General features: G+C 36.8%; 3 protein-coding genes and 1 non-coding gene across 6 annotated transcripts; all 4 read left to right on the top strand.

The window, feature by feature from the left end:
* The first annotated feature begins 329 nt into the window (after window positions 1-329).
* Window positions 330-5952, top strand: rrm2 (ribonucleotide reductase M2 polypeptide). 2 transcript variants are annotated; one of them, XM_077221170.1, is made up of 10 exons: window positions 330-2534; window positions 2751-2819; window positions 3711-3857; window positions 4013-4129; window positions 4217-4350; window positions 4593-4687; window positions 4772-4905; window positions 5010-5114; window positions 5272-5385; window positions 5617-5952. In XM_077221170.1, the coding sequence occupies exons 1-10, from the start codon at window positions 2442-2444 to the stop codon at window positions 5767-5769; spliced, it is 1161 nt and encodes a 386-aa protein (XP_077077285.1). In that variant the 5' UTR covers window positions 330-2441; the 3' UTR covers window positions 5770-5952. The 2 variants fall into 2 exon arrangements, with proteins under 2 accessions (XP_077077285.1, XP_077077286.1); XM_077221171.1 differs by having other exon boundaries at window positions 1483-1524.
* Window positions 4377-4512, top strand: LOC143729869 (small nucleolar RNA SNORD94). Its single transcript, XR_013200124.1, has one exon. It is a non-coding gene; the product is annotated as a small nucleolar RNA SNORD94 (small nucleolar RNA).
* A 4491-nt stretch (window positions 5953-10443) lies between the features above and the next one.
* actc1a (actin alpha cardiac muscle 1a) lies at window positions 10444-13945 on the top strand. 2 transcript variants are annotated; one of them, XM_077220315.1, is made up of 10 exons: window positions 10472-10501; window positions 11160-11198; window positions 11273-11424; window positions 11540-11668; window positions 11796-11906; window positions 12404-12488; window positions 12622-12783; window positions 13107-13298; window positions 13425-13606; window positions 13694-13945. In XM_077220315.1, exons 3-10 carry the CDS (start codon window positions 11296-11298, stop codon window positions 13835-13837), a joined length of 1134 nt encoding a protein of 377 aa, XP_077076430.1. In that variant the 5' UTR covers window positions 10472-10501; window positions 11160-11198; window positions 11273-11295; the 3' UTR covers window positions 13838-13945. The 2 variants fall into 2 exon arrangements, with proteins under 2 accessions (XP_077076429.1, XP_077076430.1); XM_077220314.1 differs by lacking the exon at window positions 11160-11198 and having other exon boundaries at window positions 10444-10501.
* A 1504-nt stretch (window positions 13946-15449) lies between these two features.
* scg5 (secretogranin V) lies at window positions 15450-18764 on the top strand. The gene is made up of 6 exons (XM_077220316.1): window positions 15450-15548; window positions 15910-16144; window positions 16276-16425; window positions 16649-16761; window positions 18223-18276; window positions 18440-18764. Exons 2-6 carry the CDS (start codon window positions 15922-15924, stop codon window positions 18554-18556), a joined length of 657 nt encoding a protein of 218 aa, XP_077076431.1. The 5' UTR covers window positions 15450-15548; window positions 15910-15921; the 3' UTR covers window positions 18557-18764.
* The last annotated feature ends 107 nt before the right edge of the window (window positions 18765-18871 follow it).

Genomic DNA, 18871 nt, shown 5'->3' on the forward strand with positions numbered 1-18871 from the left:
GACTTTTTCTTAGAAGGAAAGAAAGAAACAAAAACCACTTGAAATGTTTCAAATATGTTTAGCAAAAAAAGAGATTAAACTCAGACATGAAAAAACAACAAAAAAATATGAATATGAACATAGCCTGACAAGTGTTACTCAACACGTAAAACGTGGATAAATAAAACAATAAAATCATTACATAGCCACGAACTGGTGTGACGACACAGTTACACAACACCAGCTCAACATCAATACTCAACATTGTCATCCCAAAGCACCCAGTTACAAACCTCATCCAATCACATCGCTTCATTGTGGAGCGGTTAGGGGGCGCGACCAATCACAGAGGAGTTGGAAATAAGGCAGCAGCAGCAGCTTGACTGACAACCTTGGTTTCCGCCAATTTGCCTTACTGACCGATATTTCCAAACAGGAAAAGGTAAAACAAAATAAACAAAAACGGAAACTGGACTAAAATACTTAATATACCGTATGTTCTGTTTAAATGATAATTAACTAAACCAAAGTGAAAGTAAATAAAAATGGGAAAACTCGACGATGGTCTATTACGGATGGTCTGACGGAATACAATGACTTTTTTATTTTAGTTATACTTTACAGAATCGTTGTATTTATTATAATTTACGATGAAACATGTATATATGACAATAATAATAGCCTTTTAACAAATTTTCGTTAATGCGAACGGCAAATTTGAATATAGGTGAAGCGCGCCCCCTGCTGTCTCTAGCATTACAGGCAGATTGCATAATATCGCATAATATACGAAGATTTGTTTTATTTCCTCCACAGTGTTGATCCCACTATCGCATTCAGAGCAGCTAAATGTTTTGTGTGTGTTTGTATATTTTGCTCAGTTTTTATCTTTGCATTGTTATTATTGAAATAGATTATTAAAAATGAAATAGTTGAATAGTAATCACTAGCTAAATAAGTAATGTCGTCTGCGAGTAAAATCGAAGATTGAAGATAATGTGTATGCAGCTGATCATTTTTCATATTTTTGAACAGATGTTTAACTTTGTTACCACAATTTATCTAATGAGAGATTCTACTAACCATAGCACATCTGTGTTTATTGTCCTCCTGCCACTAGGAAGCAGTATCCCAAAAGCATTCAGTATTTTATCCCAGGCAGGAAGTGACCTCTTGGGCGTTTTTGTTGTTCCTCGTCCCGCGTCCTGGAAATGTTTTTTTTTTGTTATAAGAAAACAAAGGATTTCAATATTTTCCCTGCTGTAAAATACATTTTCAATACAACTTGGGTTATTGTGTTATGCCGCCTTTTAATTAATCACACAGCTCGTATGAATTCGTGTTTTGGTTTGGCTGTGGTGAGCAAATGGCCAAACAGCTGATAGTTGTATGTTGTGTAATTTTTAGTCGTCATTAAAATACATATAATCCCTCTTTTTAAACACCAAAGTCTACACTTGATATAAATTAATGATGCTCACCGTGATCTTTGTGCTTGTTGACAAGAGAAACGAGAAGAAACATTTTCCGTCATGATTTTATGAAGTTAGTTGTTTTAAAGATCACAAATTGAGTTTAGGGTTATCATTAAAAATATATATATATTTCCGTTTTTAACTATTATGGATAATACTACGGGTTGACGTTATGTATTTTAATTGTTTACTCAAATCTGGCGCCAAAAGTACTTACTGGCAGTTTTTTTGTTGTTGAAAATAGGCTTGGTTTTGTTGTTGACTTGTTATAAAACGAGGCACTGAGAATCTTATACAATATTTATTGTGTGTGCTGTCAAATGTGGCATCTGTATGTAATCGACAACTGCAGACTTGAGTGATTTAAATGGCACTATGTGTTATTTTATTTGACCTTATTCTGTTCGAACGGAATTATAAATAATAACAACTCATTATGATAAAGTGTACGTAAATCAGAAATTCCATATCCTGTAAATGTAAGATTTTCTTTAGTGGGCAATTAACCTTAACACACATTTCGCACAACATATTGTAAATTAAATGTTTTGTACACAATATAAATACCTGTTTTTCGACCTTAATTCGCGCCTTTTTAAACCTGGTTGTGTAACTAACTTTCATGTTCGTTTTTGTGTAACACTTCGCATCCCCCAAAATGTTTGAATATCCCGCGAGGCGTAGTCCTCACGTGACGTCGTCGAGAATTCTGATTGGTTCATCTGATGAAAGATTTAAAAGGACCAAACAAAGCAGTACAGTTTGCCGTTTTCCTATTGGCTAAGAATGAGCGCCAAAAATCGAATATAAAAGACTAGACCCTGGCGTTGTTCATTCTTCGATTTCTTCGCTTCAGCTGGACTGTGGACCTTCAAGCTCATACTTTTGCTTTTATTTATTTGTATCTGGCTTTGTTTTAGAAGTTGTGTTACATATATTTTTAACTTAACCTCATTTTCTGATTTAACCAACGCTTTAATCTTTACAATGATGACAACTCGCTCTCCACTTAAGGCCAAGAATGAAAACACAATTTCTACAAAAATAACTAACATGTCCTTGGTGGACAAAGAAAATACGGTAAGCGCGTTTTTTATGCGTTATCCTATATCCATACGTGTAATTCTAAGACATGTAAGTTAACTGTTACTGAGATACTTTATTTTTCGGGAGTAAGTTAACGTTAGATGAATTCTATACAATAACAGTTACTATACTGAATTAAGAGCCAAATACGTAACCGTTAACGTTAGTCATGATGTAGATCGTAAAATGTGTGATTTGTTTTGTCCTCAGCCACCCAGCCTGAACTCCACCAGAATTCTGGCGTCCAAAACGGCGCGTAAAATCTTTGATGATTCAGAGGTAAGTTACGCTTTCTTTAACTGCATCCCTGCCCGTTTCTTCTGGATTTATAGCAGTAATGCATGACAAATATATACCAATTTACCGTAAACTATTGGTTTCTCGAGTGATGTTTTAAAGTGGTAGATACAAATTTGGCGCCAAGTTGGGCTTGTCCATCAAAACTATCCAGGCCTGTGATGAACAATGACTCGTAAAAACGAATCTAACTGAAGACCATGCTATATGGTAAACTAAAAGGAGGGGGTTAAGTTACTATCTATTTTAAATCAGTTAATTTATTAGGGTTTATACTGATTTTGGCGGTCGGTATCTCGAGCTGATTCCTTGTGTAAACTACCAAGAAATGTTGCAAAAATTACGATTAAAATATGCAAGAATTCTGTACATGTTTCGAGCGATGTTTAAATTACCATATTTTATGTTGAATTTTATTGTCAACCGGAAGAACACTTGTTTCACCGTCAAACTAGACCAGAAGTAGTAGGGCAAGTTTGAGGGGGGGGGGGGGGGATCAAGCGTTTACGTTTATTGTAGTACTACATAAATAGTTACAGAAAATAACATATGCTAATGCTTTTTTTGAAGTCTCTAACTTCTACCTTTTTAGTATGGGGACAAAAAGTTTGGTTACCAAAGCAACAAACCCAGCCGAAACTAGCTTTTCATGCAAATTGCTCAATGGTAAACATTAAGTATTTAAATGCTGAAAAGTTGAGATTAAGCCTTTTGTTGGGGAACATGCATGTAATTAAAAAAAATCTTCAGTTTGTCATGCTCATGAAAGGTCAATCATGAAGTGTTTGTGCATTATTACCTATACTCCTATTAACATGCAATATAATAGGTGATTTAAAGGTTTAACTTTTTTTTTTTTTTTTTTACTTTAAGGTGCAGACAAAAGTCAGGAAAGGAGCTTTGGAGGAAGAGCCCCTTCTAAAGGAGAACCCCAATCGCTTTGTCATCTTCCCAATTCAGTACCATGACATCTGGCAGATGTACAAGAAAGCAGAGGCCTCCTTCTGGACTGCTGAGGAGGTGAGCTTCAATGTATATTTTGATACACCAGAAAAAATTAGTTTGTTCCACATTATGGTTCTTAAAACCTTGACATCAAAGCAAACGTACAAAAACAGCTCAAGGTTGTTTGATTTTTATATTGCAGTGTTTTTAAATATTTAAATTTTTCCAAGGTTGACCTGTCCAAAGATCTTCAGCACTGGGATTCCCTGAAAGAAGAGGAGAGATATTTCATCTCTCATGTTTTGGCTTTCTTTGCTGCGAGTGATGGCATTGTCAATGAGAACTTGGTGCGTTCTGAGGCAAACTTTCACAAGATTTTTAAACTTCTGTAAGTCACACTTTTCTTATTGCATGTCTTCTGTGATTTAATCTAGGTTGAGCGATTTACTCAGGAAGTCCAAGTGACAGAAGCCCGTTGCTTCTACGGTTTCCAGATTGCAATGGAAAACATTCACTCTGAAATGTACAGCCTGTTGATCAATTCCTACATCAAAGATCCCAAAGAGAGGTGAGCTATTAGACACGGAGTTATTTGGGGCAATGATGAGTGGCGCAGGGGTACGTACCTCAGCTGATAATGGGAGCTGAGTGTTGACTGCTCAAGATCAGTGGACGTGTGGTCCACTGGTTGTAGGGTGTCAGCACGAAACTATCGCCGTAACTGAGCTCCTTAAACTATGTGCTTGTCTAACTTCAATCCATTTAGACATTTAACTAATTAATAATCAAGTGTGTGTTTTGCTCCTGTAGAGAATTTCTGTTCAATGCTATTGAGACGATGCCTTGTGTAAAGAAGAAGGCTGACTGGGCGCTCAACTGGATTGGTGACAAAAATGCACAATTCGGTATGTTGTACTAACATGCTACTGCAGTTTTTATTTACTAATGATTTTAAATTATGACCTGAGCTAATTTAAGTCTGTATTTAGGAGAGAGAGTGGTGGCTTTTGCTGCAGTGGAAGGAATCTTCTTTTCTGGGTCTTTTGCTTCTATTTTCTGGCTAAAGAAGAGAGGACTCATGCCTGGACTCACCTTCTCCAATGAACTCATCAGCAGAGATGAGGTAACATTTTAGAAATGTCTTCTAACACACGCATGAATGCTTTTGAATATGTTATGTGAAAGCTGAAGATGTGATCTTAAGGTTTATTGTCATTCTCTTCACAGGGTCTTCATTGTGACTTCGCCTGCCTCATGTTCAAGCACTTGATCAACAAACCATCAGAAGATACAGTAAAGAAAATCATCACAAATGCAGTTGAAATTGAACAGGTTTGTGTGCTTGCATAAACAGTCCCTTTCAGGTTTTCAAGTAATGCAAGTCTTTTTTGGCCTTGGAGTCTTTTTGTGTGAAAGCTTTACTATTAACTGCTTTGAATGAAATGCATGCTACTGGCAAACTCATGTGACTTGTCTTTTGTCTTCCTAGGAGTTCCTGACTGATGCGCTGCCAGTAAAGCTTATTGGCATGAACTGTGACCTAATGAAACAATACATTGAGTTTGTGGCTGACAGGCTACTGCTGGAGTTGGGATTTGACAAGGTAAGTTTATTTGGAAACCTTAAAGCCTATTTTATTTTACTCATTTAAACTGACATGTAAACTATGCATTTTCTGGTAGTTTTGCATCTTTGTTCATGGTCGTATAGTCTTTGTGACTGACCTCAGGTCATTAGCCTTGGCTAATATCAGACTACAAATCAAGCTTGTGCTGTGTCTTCAGTTTAACAGATGACATTTCAAGTGTCATTAACCTTCTACATTTCTTTCTAGGTCTATAAAGTGGAAAATCCTTTTGACTTTATGGAGAACATTTCCTTGGAGGGCAAGACCAACTTTTTTGAGAAGCGAGTTGGCGAGTACCAGCGGATGGGTGTCATGTCTGGATCTACAGATAACACTTTCAGACTGGATGCTGATTTTTAAAAACTCAATCTGAGTGCCTGAATGGACACTTTTAAGCTATGGACCCTTTGGACTCTAAGGAGATTCAGTCTTACTTATTCTAGTTTACATGATTTTTCTTTATTCATTTGTTTTAATGATGTCTTCTATTACAATTGCTTTTATTTTTGTTGTTTTAAATGATAATAAAAGGAACAAATCTTCTTTCTCCTTTTCTACTCATTGCTTTGCCTCTAGGGTGTGGCAGAGACTAGGATTAGACATTTGTCTACAACTCTGGCCTCTGGTTTCATAGACAAGGCTTAAGCTAGTCCCAGACTAAAATGCATGTTTGTGCAGTTTTAACTGAAAGCAACTTGCACTGACATTTCTTAAAGATTGTCTGTGCCATTGTTTTGTCTCAAGATACACACCAGTAATATTTCTTTCTAAGGCACATTTATTAAAGCTACTTAAATGTCTTGATTGAACTATGGCCTAATGTACTGTCAGTGGAACTGGACCTGGGAGTTTTTAATGTGACTGATGCATTGGTCTACTGCAAATGTTAGTGATGTGACTAAAAGCATACTTCAATCAGTGCTTAAACAGGGTAATTTAGTTTCTTTTATAAGACCAAACAATCGTCAGATGTTTTTTTTCTTTCTCCTGGCTCCTGTTGTTGCCTACACAGTCTTAATGAATTATTTTAGCTGATATAAAGCTTTTTAGATTCTGCCCAAACTGACTTCAACCACAGTCTCTTGATTGTTGATCTTGGAGGTTGATTTTAAAGGGTGTTCATTCATAACTGGTATTGAAATGCTGGTCAATACAATAAGCCAGTAGCTATTGGCTGTTGAATGTTCAATATAAAAATCACATTGGAATTTTTTTAGTAACTTTTTCAACTTCTCAAGGGTAATCATGATGTTTAAATGCACTTAGTGGATTATGTAGTTTTCTCCATGCACACCTGTAATGAACAACATTTCTGACATGGAAACTTCTAAAGCACTCAATATATTTATAGTAGTCATTATCTGGGGCACTCATGGCATGAGCTGGTGACCGGCTGTCCTCCTCTAAGTGCTCTCAGGACATTTCAAAACAGTTTCTGCATGGGATGGCATTAACTTTAAGTTGTAGAACGCATTCATTAAACACGAAGAACAAAGCGTTAACAGTCCGGCCTGCTTTAAAATAGGGCAATTCATCTTTTATGCTTATTTACATATGCTAATATCCGTTTTTTTTTGTTGCATGTACTAAAACTGTTATATCTTTCCTAATAAGCCACACTGCTATATCAGTGTGGCACAACTGTTATTGACTTGCCAGTTGATCTGTGCTGCTGTAACTGCTGTGAAAACACGGTAATGGATAGTCATGAACAAGAGGCTTCCTGTCTGAGTCAGTATGAGTGTCTGAATATGAACAGTGATTGACTCTGGGACATGTATATTACTATGAGGATCATTTATAGGGGGTTTTTCTTATTAGCATGCCTGTCAGTGGTTCGTCATTCTGGAGAGTTAACAGCTGCTTTAGCTGACACATTGACAACACACATTACATCTTGTTAACAGACATATCACTGAAACAACCCAGTGGCACAACAGTCAAAAGTATTAAAGTACAGTATTCCTCAATATATATATATATATCAAATGAGGAATACTGTACTTTTATACTTATATATATATATATATATATATATATATATATATATATATATATATATATATATATATATATATATATATATATATACATATACAGCTTTATATCAGCTTTATTTCAGTTATTAAAAACAATTTCAATAGTTTTTAAGTAACGATATCAGCACTGATTTATTTACTGGCATTTCCCCCCTCAATTTTTTAGCCATTTTGTCATTTGTTTTGAATATTCTTAAATATAGATATTTACTTATCTTTTATGTACTCACATTTGATACTTAAGGTGAATTCATCCTTTCCATGTATATTAAAGGCCCTGCAAACACTACACGATGTGGATCAACAGCCCAGCATACGATCCACATCACTTGCTGGTACGGCCCTGCCGGCTCATGTTACAAACAGGTTAATCAACAAACCATTGTTCCCAATGTAATGAATGTTAAAAAGCATTTGGTCCCAACAGTTGCCACACTCCAAGTGGTGGTCTACTGGTAAGCACAGCTGTCTGAAACAGGCAAATCCTGTGTCCCCTCCATGCCCTTTTAAGGAGACGGGACCCTGTCAAAGTGCTTGTGTTGGTTGCCTGCTTTGTTTGACCACTGGGCCTCCCACACAGCAGTGCTTCTTAACTGACGCTAATAGATCATCAACCCAGTAAATATTGCCACGGTAGAATTACAACTGTCACTGTACTTTAATAGCCCAACAAGACACCCAAATTCCTTCATTTATCTTTCCTGAGCATCACGCTGCAACCCACGCTTTTCACCAGAAAGATACTAAACCACACTACAATTGCAAAGAAATCATTAGCAATGATCTCATTTTGGTGAACAGCCTCATCGGAGCTATAATAAGAAGCTAGTATCAGTCACAGTTTACGTGAGGGTTCAAGGGAATCCGAATGGATTGTGTGCTGTAGATATCTATCAAGCTACGGAGAAAAAACTGCTAATAATAGCACATCTAACAGAGAGGATAGAGGATGATGCTCAAAAATGCTCACACATAATCCAACTTTGGCACAGCAAGCCAAAGGGTCTGTAAAAAAACTCCAGAAATCTGATAACAAAAGGTTTGGAAATACTATCACGCTGATATCACGGCCTTTTTCAGTCAGGTTTGAGCTTTGAGGGTCACAAATAGAACATTATCTCCTGTTTACCAAGCCTGAAACAACACAAGATAACATACACACCATAACAGGAGGTTATCACCTTTAACACCAAATGGTAAAAGAAAATGAATCTGTAAAATGCATGTCATAATCCAAATGATATGCTTAGAATCAAACTACAGTTTTTCGCAAATATAGAGGAATATACAGAGGAATATACTTCTCTGTTTTCTCACAGTGTCGAGTGAAAGAGATAACGGGGGAGAAGGTGACAAATAAGGAGTTGGGGCCAAGCAAGCACCGAGGAGCTGCGCTGATGTGTCGCCAGGAGCACCTGTCACTCACCATGACCCTAAAAGGACAGAGCTGAGCCAATCAGAGAACAGCAGTTGCAGAGAAAGGACACAGGTCCTTCCTAACACCCCCACACCTCTCAGCTGTCTGGCATGTTGTGGGCCCGATCGCATTCCAGGGCCCAGGCCATTTGACAAAGGTGGTGTTACTCAGGTCCGGCTCCTACGTGACACCACACATCTAGTGTTACATCCCCTGTGCTCTGAACTTTCCAATGCCTGTGAAGTCAAATCATTTTTTTTACACTGTGTCATCATTGATAGACTGACCGTACACATGTATGTTGTTCCGTGTCAAAGGTCATGATGCGTGATTTCCTGACATTCCTTTAAGTTTATTTGTTTGGTGTGTGTAATGGCATCACAAACCAACTATTTTGCATGTGCTATGTCTCCTTTTGCGTAAATTTTATATTTAAATTCTGGGTAATGTGATTGTTATTGGCCAAGAAAATGTCAATATTACAATTCCTTACTATTTTGTCAACAAAAAAAAATCAGTCATTTTTGGTTGAATTTTAGTTATTTTAGTATTACTATTGTGTTCAATGTTTAAATTCTATCCTATTTTCTCTAAATAATAATAATATAAAAAAATCTGACATTTTAAATTGTACAACAAAATGTTGGCTATTTTAGTATTATTTTTACACTGTTATGGTATTTATTGATATTTTAAAATAGCTTTTATTTTTTTACTATAAAGTTTAATTTCAGTGTTTAAGTGATTTTATTATGTGCTTTTGTTAATAACTTTTGAATATTTTTAAGTAATTTTAGTTCTTCAACTTTTTTACAAATTTTATTTCAGTCATCTGTTAAGGCAGCATTTCCAATTTTACTTTTTTTTACTTTTAAGTTTTCCAACAAATAACTATATTTTATTTTATTTCAGTTTTAGTTAACATTAGAAACACTGGTTTTTCCATTATATCATAATGTACAGTGTAAAAAATAAATATTCATTTTGATATTTGCTAAAGTTTAAAAGTGTTAAATTATATATATATATATTTAAAAATTACTTTATTAAAGTGTTAGATGACAGCAGAAAAAAACTCTGATATGGAATATGGTCCGATAAACGCTGTAGTATTTATTGTGCATCTTTAGAAGAATGGCATCATGAAACAGTTGGCATTACATTTTTCGTTAGCCACATTCATAGAAAACCATGCTATTTATCTTCATATTTTTTGACTACATTTAGCAACATTCAGTCATCAATAATATCTATTTAGTGTGTTTTTTTGTTGTCACACATAATAACAAAACATGACATTAAACATGACATAATATATTAAAAGAGATGGAGAACGATGAAAGAATAGTACTTCTTTTGGCCTTCCATTAGGCTCTGAAATCATAACTAACAGTTTTCCACTGCTTATTTTGCTACCAAAGAGGATCTATCCCCTCTTAAGAAACATCTGTCCATTTTGGTAATCATGCAGGAGAATATAGTACAGGATATACTGTCTGTGGGCCGTTTTCTAGCATCTCTTATTTGGTGTTGTGTGAAATCCTGAACCCGCCCCCCACTCACCAGCATATTTAAGGGGCATCCTTCTCCGATACCCTTCATCCCAGTGGAAACCCCAGTCTTGTGCTACAACTTGGTGAGTGTTTGCTACTACCTTTATCTATGGACTACTTCAGAGAGACAGGATTGAGAAAAAGATTTGAGATGGAATAACCCAACACTTCATCTCCTTCATGGGAAGGAACATAAATCTCTGGAATTGGTGATGCAGATGGTGGATAATTGGCTGATTTTACATTCATGGTCTGAACAGAAACTACTTTTTCTGATAAAGACTTTTTCTGATAATTGCTCATCCTCTGTGATAATATATATGTAGCTGTAGCTAGAGAAATGTATGAAAACAGATGGTTGGGCGTAAAGAAATAACACATGAAGTATAGCGGGATGAAGCAGTGGTAACTATAGTTGTATAAGATTGGATTGGAATCCATGTCTAGATCTCATAAGGGTCACTTGAAAATGCTCTAATAAAGAGAGTCATCAACAGATATAGTGAAGTGACACATGTTGCCAGTGGATCTCTTACAGTTTCTAGACAGCTGAGGAGGCGACCCTTAGGTCCTGTTGTCATTTGTCATCAGACAACTGCGGAATAGCTACAGATAGGACGCTCGGTCAGGGGCTTCTGTTCAGTATGACAAGAGCTGATTCCTAAAATAGTTTAAAGCTGTTCTGCTGTGCTGCTTCTGGCCTTTTATTGACCTTACCTGATGCTACGTTTTCTACTGCAGGCTCTATCTTGAACATTTTGAAGCTAAAAACATATAAAGGTTATTTAACATTTATTTTATTACCATTGTTGTACAATTATACACTCTCCTAACACATGTTTTCTTTCTCCCAGGACCATTCTAAAATAGACCAATCATGTGTGACGACGATGAGACTACCGCACTCGTGTGCGACAATGGTTCTGGTTTGGTCAAGGCTGGATTCGCCGGTGATGATGCTCCCCGTGCTGTCTTTCCCTCTATTGTTGGCAGACCCCGTCACCAGGTGGGCCTCCAAAGCATTTTTTTCCAATATTCCATATTGAAAATGTATGCAATAGATTATACAAAACAAACTGAACTACAGATTATAGATCTAACTCATGACTCTTGTACCTCAGGGTGTGATGGTCGGTATGGGTCAGAAAGACAGCTATGTGGGAGATGAGGCTCAAAGCAAGAGGGGTATCCTCACTCTGAAATATCCCATCGAGCACGGCATCATCACCAACTGGGATGACATGGAGAAGGTAGCAATCACAGAATTATTACAAAATGCTGATTTGTTTTTCATCCATTAATCAAAGATAAGGATTAGTTTGGTCACCAAGGGATTCACACCATGCATTCATCCATTCATTTAATATATTTCTCCAGATTTGGCACCACACCTTCTACAACGAGCTGCGTGTGGCCCCTGAGGAGCACCCCACTCTGCTCACTGAGGCCCCCCTCAACCCTAAAGCCAACAGGGAGAAGATGACACAGGTAAGCTAATGCAGGGGTTTACAAACTTTTTTTTGACACAGACCCCAAATATTAATGTCCCCTTGTGTGGGACCTTATGATGTGAAAACGTAAAATAGCAGCCAAATATTCAAATACATTTACACTGTAAAAAATTGGTTAACACTTTATTTTAAGGTGAAGTAGTTACACGCTACGTGTACTTAGTAATGACAGTAAATGATGCATACAAGTAACTAACCCTAAACCAAACTCTAACTGTATAGTAAGTAAATGTAGTTAATTAATATTACTCAATGCTTATCTATCTATCTATCTATCTATCTATCTATCTATCTATCTATCTATCTATCTATCTATCTATCTATCTATCTATCTATCTATCTATCTATCTATCTATCTATCTATCTATCTATCTATGCATATTTCTTTTGTTTATTTTATTTCAAGTAATGTAATGTTTTTATAATTGTAGTTTTATTTAAGGATAATAAAGCTGTATTTTTCTCTTTTTTCAGATCATGTTTGAAACCTTCAACGTCCCTGCCATGTATGTTGCCATTCAGGCTGTTCTCTCCCTGTACGCCTCTGGCCGTACCACTGGTCAGTGTCTATCAAATCACCAGAAGCAATACATAACATTATATGGCATTAAATCCTATAAATCTGTAATAGAAAGCAATGCATACTTAACATGCACGTAGAAAACTTAAAATGCCAATGCATCATGTTACAGGTATCGTGCTGGACTCTGGTGATGGTGTGACCCACAACGTCCCCATCTATGAGGGTTATGCTCTACCTCACGCCATCATGCGTCTGGATCTGGCCGGCCGAGATCTCACTGACTACCTGATGAAGATCCTGACAGAGCGTGGTTACTCTTTCGTGACAACTGGTGGGTGCTCTATGAAGAATCATACTTATTTTAATGATTTTGTTTAAAAAGTAGTAAACACTAAAAATAAATTATCTCAGTGTTTTAATATTAATGTAAAATTGTCTGTCTCATTGCTTGGCAAATCGTTTTTGTAAAAAAAATTCTTAGCAGACACTATAAGAAACTATACAGTCAAACAATTTTTTAATATCCAAGTTATTCATTTATTCAGTGAGAAGCCATGCAATAAGCAGGATAACGTAGAGTCTTGTATTGTCATTATCTCAAAACAAATGTTTTCATTGTCTTCTAATTAACTTACTCTCTTTTCTCTTCCGTAGCTGAGCGTGAGATTGTGCGTGATATTAAGGAGAAGCTGTGCTATGTCGCTCTGGACTTTGAGAATGAGATGGCCACTGCTGCCTCTTCCTCCTCTTTGGAGAAGTCCTATGAGTTGCCTGACGGCCAGGTCATCACCATTGGAAACGAGCGTTTCCGCTGCCCCGAAACCCTCTTCCAGCCCTCTTTCATTGGTGTGTTTTAGTTGGGCCTCAAATGACTTCATTGCATCAACCCATGTTGCTGTCCATACATCACAAGTGCTCCCTTCTGAAATACGGAAATATCACTAACACAGTCTGTGACATTGCACCTCACAGGTATGGAGTCTGCTGGTATCCATGAAACTGCCTACAACAGCATTATGAAGTGTGACATTGACATCCGCAAGGATCTGTATGCCAACAATGTCCTGTCTGGTGGTACCACCATGTACCCTGGTATTGCTGACCGTATGCAGAAGGAGATCACTGCTCTGGCACCTAGCACAATGAAGATCAAGGTAAACTTTTCTAAATGAGCTCGTGTTTTCTTTATAGTTCCAGTTTTACAGTCTAACTACATTCATGTTCTTGTGTTCGTCCTCTAGATCATTGCTCCCCCAGAACGTAAGTACTCCGTCTGGATTGGTGGTTCCATCCTGGCTTCCCTCTCCACCTTCCAGCAGATGTGGATCAGCAAGCAGGAATATGATGAGGCAGGTCCCTCCATCGTTCATAGAAAGTGCTTCTAAACCTTCGATCCTCCTCAAGTCAATCCATCTAACCCACCGTATACATTTATTACTGTGCCTTGTGCTGTATATACATTTACTATTGTAATAAAAGTTGTGAAGTGTAAATGTACTCTTTGTGTTTTGTCTTTGAAAATTTAATGAAGAAAATGCAGCTATTAGTCATTTACTCAACAAAAGCTCTCCGTTTATTAATATCTGTAAATTTGGTAGGCTACATATTTTTTGTTTAAAAGGATTTCTAGAAATCCTCAAAAACTTATGTGGAAAATCGATCAACTCCAAGTGCAAAAAGGTCCAAAATGTTTAAGAGCAAAAATACTTTTCTCTAGCATTCTTGATAATTATTCCATTTTTAAAACCCTCAAAAACTACAGCCCCATTTTCAGAGAAGTTGGGATATTTTGTAAAATGCAAAAATAATCAACAATCTGTGATTAGAATTGTCTTAAACCTTTGTTTAACTGACAAAAGTACAAAGAAAAAAAAATCCTTTTTTTTTCACAGTCTAAAATAAAAGAAACCGTCGCTACTATGTTAAATATAGCCATATTATGTGCTCAGAAGTACTTTGGAAAACGGTTGTCACGAGTCAAGAAATCAAGAAATACAACTTGAATCTCTATTATGCAAGGAGAAATCTATAGGCCATATATCAATTATATACAAAGATGCTGTAGAGTAAGACAATGCCAGGCCTCATTCTGCACGTGCTACAACAGAGTGTTTTCTAGACACACCGTAGAGTTGCCTGCCTGCAGTCCAGTTCTGTCTTCTACTGTAAATGTATGGCCCATCATGAAAAGAAGAATCAGACAATGGCGACCACTGCCTGTCGTCTTGAATCAGGAGAGATTGGAGAAAAAAAACAGAAAAAAAACAGTATCCTTATGCAACTCCCAAATGATTAAAAATTAATAAAAGGAAAGGTGATGTGACACAGTGGTAAACATGCCTGTCCCAACTTTTTTTGGGTTGTGTTGCATCCATAAAAAAAGTAATAGTAGGCCTATATATATTGTGTATATATACAAAAATACAATTAAGTTGGTCAGTAAAAACATTGAAAATCGTTTGTAAGTTAATTAAAGATTAAATAGAATTAATACAACATATTCTTGATTTTATTGCATTTTACAAAAATGAGATTGTAAAAGGTCAATACCATCATATTTTATTAACTGCGGTGTAAACAAGTGAAGACAATTAAACTGGCACCGGTATGTCACACTTAATGCATTGGAGCAAAATCGAATTATATAAGATAGCCTAGGCTATATTACCCTACAGCCGAATTAATGTCTATTCGCGAGAATAGACTACCAAGGAAATCATTGAATAATTGAACCATTGTTGTTGGCTATTATTCTTTGCATTGTAGGCTGTATTTGCATTGTAAACGTCAATCTATTATTATAATTCGATTAAACTGACAGGTCCATAACATTAAAGGACTATGACGACATACAACCAAGTTATTTATTTATAATTAAAAATAATGATATAGAAAATATGAGTTCTTCCCCCCTCATAGGCCTACCGTTTCCTATAAAATACAGCAGCATGTTTTAACGGCTATGTGCTAGTCACTACGTTAACCAATAAGTGCGATGATTCTGCTGCTTGGCAACAGAGCAAATGAAGAGAAGAGGAGGAGGAGGACGGCATCTGTGTTGAACCAGACTCACTCTTTCTCAATCCAGATTACTTGGTAGGTAATTTTTCTGTTTGCTTAACTCTTTATTCTGTATAGTCTACAACACGTTGGATGTTTAGCTTCGCTGAAAGATGAATGTTTCTTAATGTGCGCGAATAAAATAACGGCCTATGTTTTTGTCAAGCCTTGTGACGTAAGTTCTGGGATGTGCGTTTTATTTGAGCGCAATATCTAAATTATAGATCCTAGCATCAAGTTTATAACCTAATTTCAACATTAGCTGGTCGGTGAATATAAAACAATAACAAATAATGTAGCCTATATATTTTGTTTACATCTGAAGTTTTAGCTAGCATACATCGCAGTAATAATTTTTACACTACATGTTGTGTTTATTGTCGGGCTGTAACGTTAGTGAAAGTCAACAATGGGTTCGGCTCCGAAAATGACACACACGGTTCTTCTGAGTGTCGTTATATGCTCGATGGCCGTGGTTTCTGGCCGCAGTCCACGCACGGTGGATCAGGTGTCGGAGGCGGATATCCAGCGCCTGCTTCATGGAGTGATGGAGCAGCTGGGAATCGCGCGGCCCAGGGTCGAGTATCCCGCGCACCAGGCCACCAACATAGTGGGTCCTCTCAGCATCCAAGGTAAGAGTTACTCTGTATAAGCGCAGGTTTTAAAAGATGCAAATGATTATACAGGGTAATGGGGATATAATAACTGTATAATACTCATGACGCGGTTACCTTTATCTGTAATTTTACACTTTGTCCAATAGGTGGTGCCCACGAGGGACTCCAGCACCTCGGCCCGTACGGAAACATCCCTAACATTGTTGCAGAGTTAACTGGGGATAGTGTTCCCAAAGACTTCAGCGAGGACCATGGCTACCCCGACCCTCCCAATCCTTGCCCCCTTGGAAAGACTGGTATGCAGATCCAAATGCAACCGATCGCAGTGCACAAATATACTGTGGTGTCACCATTTATTTAGTTTATCAATCACATAAAAACCAAGAGAAATCCATTTTCAATATTTGTTTAGATTGAAAATGTTTACTATATCCTCCTAAAGGAATCTAAACTTCTGTGAATGGTTTGAGAAAGGGATGCATCTCTCCTGGTTGAAAAAATGTGATCATGTCTTTATAGCTGCTGATGGATGTTTAGAGAACGCTCCTGACACTGCAGAGTTCAGTCGAGAATTCCAGAAACATCAGCACCTCTTTGACCCTGAGCATGACTACCCTGCGCTGGCGAAGTGGGTAAGTTCACACTTGACACCTTGAAACAGGCCGGACTTCTGATGTTTCATTTAAATGAAATGTTGAATTTAGTGAAAAGTGCAGTAAAGTTACTTTCTCTCAGTTATCAGACTTTTATTATACTAATCATATTCTCTACTAAATGTAGAGGAGAACATATGTATGTAAGTACAGGAAAGGTACTTGACAGAATCATCAAATTCCTTCAAGTACCTCTCCTGTACTTACAATATGTTCTCCTCTACATTTAGTAGAACCTCAGTAGAACCAATGGGGTTTTGTTCTCGCGCGTCAAGTAGGTTCGGTTGAGCTTGTGTTTGTGTTCGCTAATAATGTATATATGTGAATAAAAGCTTAAATTAATTTAAATTAAATAAATTTTTGAAGCATCAAAGTGGTAGTTGTGTAGCTTTCTATGGAGGGACAAAAAACTCTCATATTTCATCAAAAAGATCTTTATTTGTGTTACGAAAATGGACAAAAGTCTTACGGGTTTGGAACGACATGATGCTGAGTAATTAATGACAGAATTTTCCTTTCTGGGTGAACTAACCCATTATATTTTTAAATCAGATTGTAGGAATTCATAATAATAATAATAATAATAATAATAATATGTTTATTTTGTATAGCGCCTTTCAAGAACCCAAGGTCGCTTCACAAAATAATACAAACAGTTGACAGACAAAAAGACAACCAATCTGCTTGTTATAATAAACAATCAGAAAAGCAGATGGAGACAACCAATAACTATAAATAATTAACATGAGAAGTTAGATAATCAAAAAAGACATATATTTTGATAAAGACGGCAGCTTATTCCACAGTTTAGGGCCTACAACACTAAAAGCCCTACCACCCACAATAGAGACTTTATACCTGGGTACGACAAGCAAATTGTCATTGCTAGATCTAAGGGTCTGAGCAGGAACATATGGTTGCATTAACTCAGCGAGGTATTTAGGTGCGGGGCCATGACAGGCTTTATAAACTAAGACTAGCCATTTAAACTGGATGCGATTGACCACAGGAAGCCAGTGAAGTTGGTAAAGGATAGGAGGGGTATGTGCAGATTTTTTGTTAAATGTAAGGGCTCGAGCAGTAGAGTTTTGTACCATTTGAAGGCGATGTATAACTTTGGTGGAGGGCCGCTATATAAGGAGTTACAGTTGTCCAATCTGGAGGTTATAAAAGCGTGGATAACAGTTTCCGCATCTCCAAAGTTAAGAGAGGTGCTTATGCGAACGATATTTCGCAAGTGAAAGAAGCATGATTTAACAACCTTTAAAGTCGATTTAAAGTCGAATTCATACGACTTAGCCAGCAATTCACCAAAATGTTAAATAGAATTGCCATGAGAGTGTGTTGTAGAAGTTAATATACAGAGAATGTATAACGTGGTATGAGAATAAATACTGGTTTGTAACAGACTGCACTTAAATATCTTTTTTTTTCTTTCAGAATAAAGGACTGTTGTACGAAAAGCTGAAGGGTGGGCCAAAGAGAAGAAAAAGGGTATGCTATAAATATGAAATAACTAAAACATTATTTTTCTTTGCATTTTCTTTGCTGCATCCTTCTCAATAGATCAGCACAAGAATTATAAAAAATTATAATTACATACATGTCTCGTATTTTCAGTAAAATGTCACAGGATCTGTCACTGACTGTGTTTCAGAGTGCAAATCCATATCTGATGGGACAGAGGCTGGATAACGTCGTGGCCAAGAAATCAGTGCCACATTTCCCTGAGGAAGATGAAGTTGAAACTGCTACAAGCAATATTAAGGCCTGAACATCATGTTCATAAAATTTGTATAAAAATGACTTTTCTGTTCACAGTAAAGTAAGCATTAAGGTATGTGTGATATTCAAATAAATCATATTATTAATAGAGCAAGGGTGCAAATGGTGATTGTAACATGAATGATTATTCTCTTGGCACAACTTTTGTTGTAATACCACTTAATCAAATAAAAATGACATATATGTTCATGTGCAGATAATCAGGGGCTTTTTTTTTTACTTCATGATTCATCTATCTTACAAATATCACAATACGCATCCGATATGCCTGCATCGTGAAGGATCGTACTCTCTAAAAGCACTG

Source organism: Siphateles boraxobius, unplaced genomic scaffold (assembly GCF_051911475.1).
Source record: "Siphateles boraxobius isolate OS27281-9 unplaced genomic scaffold, OSU_SipBor_1 8, whole genome shotgun sequence".
Taxonomy (NCBI): domain Eukaryota; kingdom Metazoa; phylum Chordata; class Actinopteri; order Cypriniformes; family Leuciscidae; genus Siphateles; species Siphateles boraxobius.

Coding starts and splice junctions, on each gene's coding strand:
- rrm2 (XM_077221170.1), top strand. CDS start 2,442: ATGATGACAACTCGCTCTCCACTTAAGGCCAAGAATGAAAACACAATT. Junction 4,130..4,216: donor GCATTGTCAATGAGAACTTG/GTGCGTTCTGAG, acceptor GATTTAATCTAG/GTTGAGCGATTTACTCAGGA. Junction 4,351..4,592: donor ATCAAAGATCCCAAAGAGAG/GTGAGCTATTAG, acceptor TTGCTCCTGTAG/AGAATTTCTGTTCAATGCTA.
- actc1a (XM_077220314.1), top strand. CDS start 11,296: ATGTGTGACGACGATGAGACTACCGCACTCGTGTGCGACAATGGTTCT. Junction 11,907..12,403: donor ACAGGGAGAAGATGACACAG/GTAAGCTAATGC, acceptor CTCTTTTTTCAG/ATCATGTTTGAAACCTTCAA. Junction 12,784..13,106: donor TTACTCTTTCGTGACAACTG/GTGGGTGCTCTA, acceptor TCTCTTCCGTAG/CTGAGCGTGAGATTGTGCGT.
- scg5 (XM_077220316.1), top strand. CDS start 15,922: ATGGGTTCGGCTCCGAAAATGACACACACGGTTCTTCTGAGTGTCGTT. Junction 16,426..16,648: donor TTGCCCCCTTGGAAAGACTG/GTATGCAGATCC, acceptor ATGTCTTTATAG/CTGCTGATGGATGTTTAGAG. Junction 16,762..18,222: donor ACCCTGCGCTGGCGAAGTGG/GTAAGTTCACAC, acceptor TTTTTCTTTCAG/AATAAAGGACTGTTGTACGA.